At 43.3% G+C, this 13,766-nt stretch overlaps 1 protein-coding gene across 1 annotated transcript in view; it reads left to right on the top strand.

The window, feature by feature from the left end:
• Window positions 1-13,084, top strand: part of TPH2 (tryptophan hydroxylase 2) — a 66,477-nt gene extending 53,393 nt beyond the window's left edge. Inside the window, exons 10-11 of the mRNA XM_071549955.1 lie at window positions 11,959-12,092; window positions 12,180-13,084. Of these exons, the coding sequence (XP_071406056.1) occupies window positions 11,959-12,092; window positions 12,180-12,354 (309 nt within the window). The 3' untranslated portion in view covers window positions 12,355-13,084. The remainder of the gene's footprint in view (window positions 1-11,958; window positions 12,093-12,179) is intronic.
• Window positions 13,085-13,766: the final 682 nt, after the last annotated feature.

The following is a 13,766-nucleotide window of genomic DNA, read 5'->3' as shown; positions in this document are numbered from 1 at the left end:
GGGCTAGAAACAATTCACCTTTATGCTGCCAATCCAGATCTACCTGAGAGACTTCAATCCTGGCAGCTCGATCCACCTGCTCGTTGTTACGATGCGCCTCATTAGCCCGGCTCTTGGGTACATGAGCATCTACGTGACGGACCTTCACACTCAGCTTCTCTACCCGGGCAGCGATGTCCTGCCACATCTCAGCCGCCCAGATGGGTTTCCCTTTGCGCTGCCAGCCGGCCTTTCTCCAACGCTCCAACCATCCCCACAGAGCATTGGCCACCATCCACGAGTCAGTGTAAAGGTAGAGTCTTGGCCACTTCTCTCGTTCAGCAATATCCAAAGCCAGCTGAACAGCCTTCAGCTCTGCAACCTGATTTGATCCACCTTGTCCTTCAGTCGCTTCTGCAACTCGACGTGTAGGACTCCATACAGCTGCTTTCCATTTCCGGCTTGTCCCTACAATGCGGCAAGAGCCATCTGTGAAGAGAGCATATTGCTTCTCCTCTTCTGGCAGCTGGTTATATGGTGGGGCCTCCTCAGCTCGTGTCACCTGCTCCTCTTCTTCTTCAGAGGACAATCCAAAACTCTCACCTTCCGGCCAGTTAGTGATGATTTCCAAAATCCCAGGGCGATTAGGATTCCCTATCCGGGTTTGCTGCGTGATCAGAGCGATCCACTTACTCCATGTGGCATCAGTGGCATGATGGGTAGAAGGAGCTTTTCCTTTGAACATCCAGCCCAACACTGGTAGTCGGGGTGCCAGGATGAGCTGTGCCTCAGTGCCAATCACTTTTGAGGCGGCTCAAACTCCTTCATAAGCTGCCAGGATCTCTTTCTCAGTTGGGGTGTAGCTGGCCTCAGATCCTTTGTATCCCCGACTCCAGAATCCCAGCGGTCGTCCTCGAGTCTCCCCAGGTACTTTCTGCCAGAGGCTCCAGGATGGGCCATTCTCCCCGGCTGCAGTGTAGAGCACATTCTTCACATCCTGTCCTGTCCTGACTGGCCCAAGGGCTACTGCATGGATAATCTCCTGTTTAATCTGCTCAAAGGCTTGTTGTTGTTCAGGGCCCCACTGGAAATCATTTTTCTTCCGTGTCACAAGGTAGAGAGGGCTTACAATCTGACTGTACTCAGGGATATGCATCCTCCAAAAGCCCACGGCGCCTAGGAAAGCCTGAGTTTCCTTCTTGCTGGTTGGTGGGGACATAGCTGCTATTTTGTTGATCGCCTCTGTTGGAATCTGGCGACGCCCATCTTGCCACTTCACTCCTAGGAACTGAATTTCCTGAGCAGGTCCCTTGACCTTACTTCGTTTAATGGCAAAACCAGCTCTTAGGAGAATCTGGATTATCTTCTTTCCTTTCTCATAAACCTCCCCTGCTGTGTTCCCCCATACAATGATGTCATCGATGTACTGTAGATGTTCTGGAGCCTCACCCTTTTCCAATGCAGTCTGGATCAGTCCATGGCAAATGGTGGGACTGTGTTTCCACCCCTGGGGCAGTCGATTCCAGGTGTACTGCACCCCCTTCCAGGTGAAAGCGAACTGCGACCTGCACTCTGCTGCCAACGGAATGGAGAAAAAGGCATTGGCAATGTCGATGGTGGCATACCACTTGGCTGCCTTGGACTCCAGCTCATACTGAAGCTCCAGCATGTCCGGCACAGCGGCACTCAGGGGGGGTGTGACCTCATTGAGACCACGGTAATCCACCGTCAGCCTCCACTCTCCACTGGACTTTCGTACTGGCCATATGGGGCTATTAAAGGGTGAGTGAGTCTTGCTGACCACCCCTTGGCTCTCCAGCTCACGAATCATCTTGTGTATGGGGGTCACAGAGTCTCGGTCAGTGCGGTATTGCCGACGGTGCACTGTGGCTGTGGCCAGCGGTACCAATTGTTCTTCAACTTTCAGCAGTCCTACAGCAGAAGGGTCCTCTGAGAGGCCAGGCAAGGTGCTCAGCTGTCTGATTTCCTCTGTCTCCACAGCAGCTATGCCAAAGGCCCAACGCAGTCCCTTTGGGTCTTTGAAATATCCATTCCTCAGGTAGTCTATGCCAAGGATACATGGGGCTTCTGGACCAGTCACAATGGGGTGTCTATGCCATTCCTTCCCAGTCAAGCTGACTTCAGCTTCCAGTACACCCAGCTGTTGGGATCCCCCTGTCACCCCAGAAATAGAGATGGATTCTGCCCCAACGTATCCTGATGGCATCAACGTGCATTGTGCACCAGTGTCCACTAAAGCTTTGTATTTCTGTGGATCTGATGAGCCAGGCCACCGAATCCACACAGTCCAATAAACCCAATTGTCCCTCTCCTCTACCTGGCTAGAGGCAGGGCCCCCCTAGTTCTGGTCATGGTATTCACTGCGCTCTCCCTGTGAATATGACCGGGAGGTTCCTTCAAGAGGATCGGGCATAACATCATCATTCCTATACTGTCTGGAGCCTTGCCCATGAGAGACTGGAGCAGCCTTCAACCTTGAAGAATTCCCTGTGTTAGTTGTGCCTCTTTGCAATTCACGTACCCGAGCTGCTAAGGAAGAGATGGGTTTCCCATCCCACTTCCTCATATCTTCTCCATGCTCATGGAGGTAAAACCACAGATTGCCGTGTGGAGTGTACCCTTTCTCCTTAGCTGGAAGACACCTGCTTCTGATGGCAGAGACTCTCATTTGTTCTGGAGAGATATGGAAGAGTCCTTACTTAATCTTCTCTTCCAGTTCAGCCAGTTTTGTTTCCACAGCTGAGACGTGGGCTCGTAATGGAGCAGTGACAGTGTCTTCATAAATCCTGAGTTTGCTGACCAGTGCGCCCACCTTGTCTTCTCCCTCTCTCCACTGCAATGTTGCAAGGTAGCGAGAATACATTTCTGGCCCAAGTCGTGCAAATTTTAACCACATCTGGGATGTGCACTGGACACCATCTGGACTTTTAGGGAATCTCTCATCCTCTGAAAAGATTATCTCCAGTACGGCTAATTCCCTTAAGCACCGGATACCTTGTTCCATCGTGTTCCATTGTCCTTGCTGTACGTGGAGGTCCTCCTTACAAAGATATCTCTCCCTCACGCTTGACAACAGTCGCCGCCAGAGGCTGAGAGTTTCCTGTCTCTTTCCAATGCCCTGATCAATGACAACATCTCGAGAAAGGGATCCCAGCTGCCTTGCCTCACTCCCATCTAGAATTGTATCATTGGCTGCAGCATCCCAGATTCGAAGTAGCCAGGTCAAGATGGACTCATTTGCCTGTCGTGTGAACTCTCTCCGGAGCTCACGCAGCTCTCCCAGGGATAGGGACCGGGTGATTATTTCTGGCTCCATTTCTTCTGCTTGAGATGAAGGTCCTGACTCTTCCTCGTCATGTGCTATACGAACTGATTTGGTCTTTGATTTTCTTTTCTGGACAGGGGCAACTGCTATCGGTTTCTGTTGTCCTTCTGGCTCCTCCATGGTTTGTGTGGACATGGTGCTGGTTGATTTGTTTCCCTTTCTCTCTGGCTCAGCTGTGGTTTGTGTGGGCATGGTGCTGGTTGATGTGTCTCTTCTCTCTGACTCAGCCGTGGTTTGGGTGGACATGGTGCTGGTTGATGTGTCTCTTCTCTCTGACTCAGCCGTGGTTTGGGTGGACATGGTGCTGGTTGATGTGTCTCTTCTCTCTGACTCAGCCGTGGTTTGGGTGGACATGGTGCTGGTTGATGTATCTCTCTTCCTCTCTGGCTCAGTCATGGTCTGGGTGGACATGGTGCTAGTTGATGTATCTCTCTTCCTCTCTGGCTCAGCCGTGGTTTGGGTGGACATGGTGCCTGTGGATTTGCTCCTTTTCTCCTCCTCCTGATGATGCTGTACCACACCAAGCAGTTTGCGGTAGGCAGTGGCCAGGGCCCAGCAGGTTGCTGTGAGCTACACATCTCTGGGACTACCAGAGCATCTTCCTTTCACATAGCTTAGCATTTTGGCAGGGTCCTGCAGTTGTTCTGGGGTGAATTTCCAGATCATTTGAGGAGAGAAGGTCTCCAAATACTGGCCCATATCTTCCCACTTCCCGTGCCACTCAACATCATCCGCTCCCAGGGCAGGCCTCCAGCAAGCCTCCTTAGAAAGCCCAATTCTGATCCTAAACATGGTGTATACAGTACAGAGGAGACAAAGCAACACTAACAGCACTAACAGTAGGATTATGCTGTCCCTAACGTCAAAAGGAAGCTCAATATTTTCAATGATTGTTGTAGCAGAGGTGAAAAGGTGGAAGTAACCATCTCCGCCTGTTTTCCCCACAGTCTGGGTGCTATTTTTAATGAGACCCCAGAGGTAACAACCCAAACCAGGACAGGCAGACCAGACTGAATATACATTCACAATGAAATTTATTGCTTCTGATGTTATGACAACATAAACATAGTATATTAATAAAGCAATTTTGATCCTTCTCCCTGGTATTAAAGAGAGCATCAAAATAGGCACATGGTTCCCCATGTGTCGAAATATGAACAGGCCCAGATACACCATCCACATGAATACATCAAGCAACATGGTAGTCAGGGAGTTTCTGTATCCAAATACACAAAATGAAATTGTAATTCTGACTTCTCTCTCATGGCCCCACGTTGGGCGCCGAAAGATGTGCTGGTTTAAAGGTGAACTCACCACAAGAGAGATTATAAGTCAGAGCTAAAATTTAATAATAATATTACAATAACAACACTGACACACAAGGGAAGTTGCTTTCAACTCACAAAACCCCAGCAGTATAACCCAGTGTCCTGGGGCACAAACCCAAGGGGGTTTGTTTGCCCTTGTGCTGAGACCCCTGTGACTCCCCCAAGTCCAGAGCAAAAGGAAAAGAAAAACCTGTTGGTGCAGGTGAGGGCTGTGGTCTGGGCGAGAGCAGGGATCTCCTGTCAAGGTCCTGCTGCTGCTCTGGATCCGACAAGTAGTTCCCGAGGTCTTCTTACCCACCACTTATGTACCCTCAGGGAGCACTCAGTCCCTCCCCCTGGGCGGGGACTCACACAATAGGTGATTAACTCTGGGAGCCAGGGGGTGTTGAGCTGTTGATGGCCCATTAGCAGCTCCACCCCCCTCAGGCTGGGTGTGAAGGTGATAATGGCTCCCTGGGCAGCTGCTGCTAATGGCCCATTGACCTTGGGGAATGAATAGAGGGGGTAGAATACACAGCTTTGATCACTCCCACACAGGGTTAGCTGGTTCCTCCTGCTGAACTAGGACACTATGTCATAAACAAACACATTATTCTTGTCAAGTGCATAATTTAGTCCCACACATATGTGATCCCAGATCTGTATTCTTTGCTCATCAATAATCTCAGAGCATAAGTGCAAAGAATAATCCTTTTGAAAAGCAACAGTAAAAATTAAGTAATCTGCGCATTGATGGACTATACTGATCTGCTTCAAAGGTATGGCCATATATATCATAGTAATTTTGCCATAAATCAATAATATTATATACTTTTCTATTACACTGTGTATATATACTGTAGATATGATGCCAGAAAGGATTATTAGATCATCTGGTTTGACCTCTTGTGTATCATAAAATGCTAAATTTCACCAGATTATGCATATGCTTAGGGACTTAAATTAGACATTTTGTTTACTGAGAAACTAAGCATTTGTGTACTGCAGGAACAGGACAACACCATCCCACAAGTAGACATGGTCTTCATGAAGGGGCTGATAATGTGACAAATTTCCAGAAAGCCTCTGGGGGACTGTTCTCAAGGGTAGAAAAGAAGGTAAAATGTAGGGGAAGAAAAATGCAAAAAACAACTAAGTTTTCTGCTAAAGTAACCATGGCAGAAGCCTTTCTAGACCACAAGCCTGGCATGAATGTGCTTCTTGTCTACAAGATACATCAGGCAAGTGCCTAGGAAGGAGACTGTCTGGGCACCCATGACTTTGGTGCACAGCCTTGCATCAAGCCATTCCCAGTCTCTGCTGTTTCCTGGGAAAGCAACCTGCCTTACCACTCTTTTCTCTTAGCACCTTCTGGGAGGGCAAATTTCTTCCTTGACCTGAAGGAGTCTGAAAAATCATGTTAATAGACTATTCCTGAGATCTCGATTATATCAATATCCTGATTGTAGTCAAAAATCCTGTTGGGTGGCAGCAATTGTTCTGCAAAGGATGACAATACTGGCTATTTCAATGCTGAGTGAGAATGAATAGGAGACTCAGATTGCATGGCCATGAAGTCTCACCCCCTTGTATGCAGTGCCCATACTTCTCATATTTGTCAGACTGAAAGTATTTGAGAAATAATTACTGCTGTTCTTAAGAAAGGGCTGATTGTGGGCCAACAGTCACTTCTGTGAAGAAATTCAAATACTTAAGTATTCTTGTCACTAGAAAGGCAGATATCATTTCAATGTTGAATTTTGCTCCCTTGACTTTGTGGAGTCATAGAATAGTTTAGATTGGATAAGGCCTTTAAGATCTTTGAGTTCAACAGTCAATCCAGCATTGCCAAGTACCATTAAGCCATGTCCTCAAGTGCCATATCCGTACATCTTTTAAATACCTCCAGGGTTGGTGACTTAACCACTTTCCTAGGCAACCTATTCCAGTATTTGACAACCATTTCAGTGAAAAACTTTTACCTAATATCTAGTCTAAACCTCCCCTGGCACAACTTGAGGCCATTTCCACTTGTCCTGTCACTTGTTATTCAGGAGAAGAAACCAACCCTCACCTCACCACAACCTCCTGCCAGGTAGTTGGAGAGAGCAGTAAGGTTTCCTGTGAGCCTCCTTTTTCTCCAGGCTACCCCAGCTACCTCAGCTGCTCTTCACAGGACTTGTGCTCCAGGCCTCACCAGTTCATTGTCCTTCTCTGGATGCTCCAGCACCCCAATGCCTTTCTTGTAATGCGGGGCCCAAAACTGAAGACAGGTCTCGAGATGTGGCCTCAGTGCCGGGTGCGAGGAGACCATCACTGCCCTGGTGCTGCTGGCCACACTATTGCTGTTACAATCCAGGATGCCATTGACCTTCTTGGCCACCAGGGCACACTGATGGCTCATGTTCAGCTGCTGTTGACCAGCACCCCCAGTTCCTTTTCTGCTGAGCTGCTTTTCTGTCACTCTTCCCCAGTCTGTATCTCTGCATGGGATTGTTGTGACCCAAGTACAGGACCTGACACTTGGTATTGTTGAACTTCAACTATTGGTCTTGGCCCATGGATCCATTCTGCCCAGATCCTTCTGCAGAGCCCTCCTGTCCTCCAGCAGACAATACTCAAATTCAGCTTGGTGTTGTATCCACATTCACTGAGGGTGCACTCAAGACTGCAGAGGCATTTGTTAATAATATGCTGTGGTGAGGAAGAAGAAAAGCCTTTCTACAGCACCATCAGCTCTCTTTTCAATGCAGCAGTATTCACAGGAAATACCATGGTGGCCAATTTCTAGAAGTTTGTAGAAATAAATAAGTCACACTGTTTGCAGGGTGGAAATGGCCAGCAGTATTTGGGCCTTTCAGTGGAGTGAATGGATTGTTCAGTCTTCCCTGTTTCTATATTACACTGCTCCACTCTTCCACTCTGCAAATCTGGTCAACAGCTTAGTAACAAAGAACTGTAAAAGCTAGAGAAATGTAGGCACCAGCCTGTCAATATAGGATTCCCTTCAAATCTTTTTCCCCACTCAGTATTTAGACTTAAAATTTCAGATACTGAAAAATGCATCTCCTGATGTTCATGCTATGAAGGCATCAAGTAAAAAAAAATTTAGAAGTACAACAAAATAAGGAGAAAGAGAAGATTAAACATGAAGCCTAGGGGGAAACAAATAATGCAGTAAGTAGTTATAAAATGTTCTGCCTAATATAGTCAGGTTAACTCTAGCTAACACTATTACACAGTATGTATTTGGGGCTTAGAGATAAGGTGGAAATAATGTACATTTCAATTATTAAAACTATTTCTAAAAGGCAGTTCAAATGTCTTTGGAAACTTTTAATCCATTTACTTTGCATGATGCTCTCTTGAATCCTTTCATTAAAGAAGTCTCCTATCAACTTCATTTGGCTGCAGATCAAGTCATATATCCCTGTTGTATGCTTCTATATTAAACACAGAGGTAGTCTTCAAATCTTTATGTATAAATTTTTAAAGTCAAATACAATATTCAGTTTTATTATTTTGTTTTAATGATAATTTATTTTAAGAAGAGCCACTATTAGCCTTTATAATCAGAAAGATTGAAATGCAAATTTTGGCTCTGTTTTCTGAAAAGAATCAAGAAAACAACTCCTGGATCCCAAATGCTCATTTTAGTCCTCTTTAGGAAGCCTTTTCCTTATTTGTCTAGAAAATATATAAAATTATACTGCTGAAAAAAAATTCTGGTAATATCAGGACACTGTCAGATTTGCAACTTAGGTTGTAGATAAGCAGAAAAACATTAAGAGCAGGTTTTCCAAGACTGTATATACTCTCTCTGTAATAACAAGGTGATAAAATCAGTACTGGTGCGGACACAGCTCCTCACCTGTGTTCTTATTCTGCCCTCCTGTACTCTTCCCTCAGACAGTGCAGTATTTATAACTCATCTCAAAGTTTCCCCTTGGTGGCTGAAGATTTTACGTTTTGGGTTTGGTTTTGTTTATTTTTTCCTCGAATCTGAAAAGCTGAGATTTGTATTATTACACTACATTTTTTATACTCAAAGGAGAAATTACAGGATTAAACTCTTTTTTCATGTGTCAGTGATAGTGGTCACTTAAGAAATGATTCACAGTTGTGTAGCGTGTAAATGCCATCTGAGGGGCCTCAGTATTTCTGACCAGCTGCTACTGTAGAAACATGTCAGGCTTCTTTAGATCTTCTGTGCAATGTGTCAGAAAACCTAGACCCTAGAGACCTATGGTTAGGTACCTCAATCACTCTGTAAACTTTTGGTCTAGCAGAGAGTGGAGGCCTTTCTTTTTGGTCATGCTTATTTTCACTATAGGTAATTGTCTAATTCTTAAGCTGTTCCATTGTCTTGAGACTGCTGTTTTTCCTGAGAATCAGTGATGATTCATTTGGAAGTTTCACTCCAAATTCTTACTTCTCAAACTGAAGAATAATCACCAATAGTTTATTGGCATAAGTATGATTTGTATGAATGGACCTTTAGAGACAATTATCAAAGAAGGTTCTGGTGGAGAAATCTATATTAGGTACTTAATAACTTGAATTCACTGAAGAACTGAATGTCCAACCAAACCATAAGTGAATAGCATGTATTTAAAAATTATGCAAGCCTGAATGTGAAAGCTTTTGGACTCCCCAGACCAAGGTTTTTTGTTGAAATGATATACTTCATATAAGGGTTAAGGGTGCCAAGGATCAACATTTCAGAGTGCTGTAATGTTTTTGAAAAATGCTCTGTTTGGCTTTGAGTCAGTATCTTGACCTTTCTAGTTCATACTAGGCAGTTTATGGTCTCTCTGAATGTTTGGCTGCAAGCTCAGTTCAGTTGCTGAACTCTGGCATTGCTGGTGTTATGTATTGACTCAATAGCAGACGTTACAGATGGCCAGGCTGCAGAATTTGAAAACACCATCCAGACTTGCAAAGATGGGGACATTGTTTTGGTAGCCATGACAATACCTACTTGATCCAAGAGCCAAAGACTATGTCCTAGAGGGGAGACAGATGTCTTGAGTGGGAATTAATCAGAATTTAGGCATTTAATTCCTCAACTGCAATCCTAAGAATAACTGATCAGTTGTCACCTAACTTTGAAGGCATGTCTGAATTCTTTGCCCTCTGTCTCCGGGGTGCACATTTTCTGGTGTCCTCACATCCTAGTCTCTGCAGAATTGCTTTTTCTTCAAAGCAGCATCTCTACTCATGTGTAAACTAAATTGGGATCCAGAAAGTATGAGTCATTTCATGTGGATAATCTGAGAAGACCTAGAAAGGCTTTCTCAGAAGACATCCCTGTGATAACCAATTAGCTTTTCCTCCTCTTTAAACTCTCTCCTTTTATAAAATTAGGGCTCAGTGATTAGAACTGTTGCTCATGATGTAGGAGCCTCAGGCTGAATCCCTTCTCACCTCTGATGGTTTCAGTCCCAAAGACTAGGCTTGGCCCAGCAGAGATCATTAGTAAGTAGAGAAGACAACACTGTCTCCTTTCTCTTGAAGCTTTCACAGTACAGGAAGGGATCCACGAGCCAGAAGTGGTCACCCACTGATTCTAAGAAATCATGGCCTGTGTCATAATCTTGATTCCTTGCATAGGGCTTCACTCAGTACACTCAGAGTTTTAAAACTTTGTGCCTTAGACATCAAGTCTCACCTGGAAGTACAAAGGCGCCTTAAGAGGGGATTTTTTTTCTTTTCAGCTAACATCCCATGGAATCTATTATAATTCCCAGGGAAGAAAAACAAATTCATTTTGATAGAAGAAGTTAAATGCCTAAATTTACATTCACCTGGGTCATGGATTTGCAAAGAGAAAGTGATAACAGGGATATAGGCAGGGGCCTAAGAAGGTGAGCCTGATCCTACAATCCATTTAGAAGAGGATGCTGGTTGAAGGACCATTTTTAATATTTGTTTTCAAACCTGTTCAACTGCTGGCTGGCTAGAAACAGCAAACCTTGTGAGAAGGAAAAGACACATGTACTAAAGAAAGGTAATTCTCTGACGTGTCATGATTCTGTGCATTAATTTTTCATGTATTTATTTTTGGAGCGGGAGGAGGTGGGAGAAAGAGGCTCTTGTTCCAGTTTTTTTTTTGTCCTGTTATTTGGAGACTGCAGGTTGAGAGCTAGCGTGATATTTTCAGTGCCTTTTTCACAGGGATTTAGGAAGGAGCATCAGCAAGAGCATAGATAAAAGTTGTGGTGAATACCTTAAGGTTAATACCTTACTCTGCTATAAAGAATGTCCATGCAGATAGGAAGTAAAGAAATCAGACACATCTTTGGACCTCAGGGATCTACTACCTCCCTGTCATTTCTTTATGGTTTTCATGCACATATTCACTATGTATAGATATCAGGGGACTAAAGGAAGTTTAAAGGTGACCTAAATATGCTCTCCTTCCTTATCTTGTATTGCTGTAACAGAGCACTGAGAATGAAAATATGTATGATCTAGAAGAAAAGGTAGATCCAACAGCTAACACCAGTATTCAAGTCAAAAAGGGAGCTAGAAAAGATTGTGTTGGAAAATATCTCAGTACCTGCTTTTCAGTTTTGAAACCTCTGTCCTTTCTAGTAGTTTGGGCAAGTCATTAGAAGAGAAAGGCTAACCAGAAATCTCTACTCTGGGTGCATTTGGTGCCTCACCTGCCCTGTGTCCACTCTGTACTTATCTGTGTCTGTGTTTACTTATTTTTCCTTTGCATTACTATATGGAACATTATTGCTCAGGTGTATGTGACAGAAGGGTAATGCATTTCATCTCCATGCAATACACCGGCATTACTTAATGGATTTTCAGATATATAGTTTCACTTTCACTGTCAGGAAAACAGTATATGGTTTTGGCCTGCAAAAGGTAAAGCACAGATAATATGAACGGTTTGGTGAGGCTCAATTTACCCACCAAGACAATGATGAATTCTGCCAGTTAAATGACATTTTGGGAACATATATATTTGCAGTTGTATAGATAATTTTTCAGGAATGGTTATTTGATGACATTCCTGTTTCCAGCTGAACATTTAGGCCTATATGTCTTCATGGCAGGTGCATTTCTAATCTCCTCTTTATTACTTCACTATTAAAGAGAAAAATTTCTTCCATAGTAAGAGCTTTTTTAAGTAGCAAATTCACAATGTTCACTGTGCAAACTGAAAAAACACTGTATGTAAAACAAGAGGGGCTACCGGCTAATGGGAAATGTACAGCACAGCGATGTGAAAGCTGTATATATGAGCAGTTGTATGTAGATACACAGCAATATCAAAATACAGTTTAACAGATCCTGTGGTATATTTTGCAGCATGCTCTCTCTGACAAGGCCAATGTGAAAACATTTGATCCAAAGACAACCTGTTTGCAAGAATGCCTTATTACTACTTTCCAGGAGGCTTACTTTGTTTCAGAAAGTTTTGAAGAAGCCAAAGAAAAGATGAGGTAAATTATTTCCCCTGACTCAAAAATCTAATTTTCTCTTCTTTAGTGGTTGAAAAAAAAGTATGTTAATTTTCTTTTTTCTTTCAGGGACTTTGCCAAATCAATCAATCGTCCCTTCTCTGTGTATTTCAATCCATATACTCAAAGCATTGAGATTCTGAAGGATACCAGGAGTATAGAAAATGTTGTCCAGGACCTCCGCAGTGATCTGAATACTGTATGTGATGCTTTAAGCAAAATGAACAGATATTTAGGGATTTGATATGCTTGACACTGTCATTTGCTGTCAGTTGCTTTCTGTAGCCAGTTACATCATGTAAGATGACTAACTTCTCTAACCCATCAGTTTTCCCTCTACAGCTTGGCCTGTGTCTCGCACCGTTGTGTAGTTCTGTCTAATTGTAATGTGCAGACAAACCAAGGCAATGCTAATTTGTAAATGCAACATGGAATGTGGCAGAATATAATCATCAATTCCTCAATACAATGTCGCGCACAGGTAAATCATTAAAAATTTACCTGGCAATGGTAAATAAGATGATTCACTTCAATGTTTTAGAAATGGTGTTGCTGATTTCATTGAATAAGTTTAGTTCTTTATAATCTCTTTCCTTCCATAAGAATCTGGAAAAAATTATTTGTGACATTTTCATTTTCTTTGTAAGAGAATCTGTATTTCCTTCTGTAGTGGTAAAGACACTGTTTTGTCAATTTATCTGTAACAGAACTGAGTGTCTCCTGTAACTGAACAATGCAATTGATATACCAGTGCTGAGATCAGGAAGGCTGTATGTTTGTGCTAAAAGGTCTGCGGAGATTACACATTATAAGAACTCTCAACTGACAAAAGTTCAATGTGGTTGAGTAATTGCAACAATAAAAAAAAGAAACCTCTGACAATTCACGTAGAAAGGTAGTTCTAGTTCACACATGCCACCTGTTGACAGTCCTGAGCATGCTTTGTCTGCAAGTGCTATCTGGGAATTAGATAGTTCCACAACCCCTTCTATATAATTGTGTGCCTTCTTCATTCCCTTGTCTTTTGGACATACTTGTCTTGCATTTCATACATAATTTACCTTTCCTCATTATTCTTCATTCAACCTTGACTTGGCCATGCATGACGGAGGTCTATGCTGTATTAGTATCAGAACATATAAAAGGGTGAATATGGAAGTGGGTATTGAATCATATTAATCATATTAAAATGATTTTCATTTAGTAGAATGCTTGTGGAGTGATTAAATCATAGAGGCACCCAAGCTGCCTTGCATGTATCAGATGGATGCAGGTAATGCCTGAGTTAATGAACTGAAAGTTGTCAAGCTCTGACAGAAGTACAAGCTCTGTCTGGGGAGCACAGTGCAGAAATATTTGAGCTGGCTCTTATCTGGAAACAATAATTATGCATGTCTTTCCTTTATCTGTGTTATTCTGTTCTCCTATTAGCCAAGATAATGGAGAGTTTGCTATATTTTATGGACCCTTCTTAATGGAAACCACATGGCTTATGCAGATCATGTCAATATGGATGAAAGTGTCTCAGCGTATCTACATATATGGAAAATAGGTATCTATTGAAGCTGCTCTCCCAGATGGAAGTCGTGAAGAGACTCTTAAGTGTTGCTAATAATTTCAGCATAAAAAGAGCACCACTTGATAGTACCAGCATAT

Source organism: Pithys albifrons, chromosome 3 (assembly GCF_047495875.1).
Source record: "Pithys albifrons albifrons isolate INPA30051 chromosome 3, PitAlb_v1, whole genome shotgun sequence".
Classification (NCBI taxonomy): domain Eukaryota; kingdom Metazoa; phylum Chordata; class Aves; order Passeriformes; family Thamnophilidae; genus Pithys; species Pithys albifrons.
This window is presented reverse-complemented; position numbering and strand designations above follow the sequence as displayed.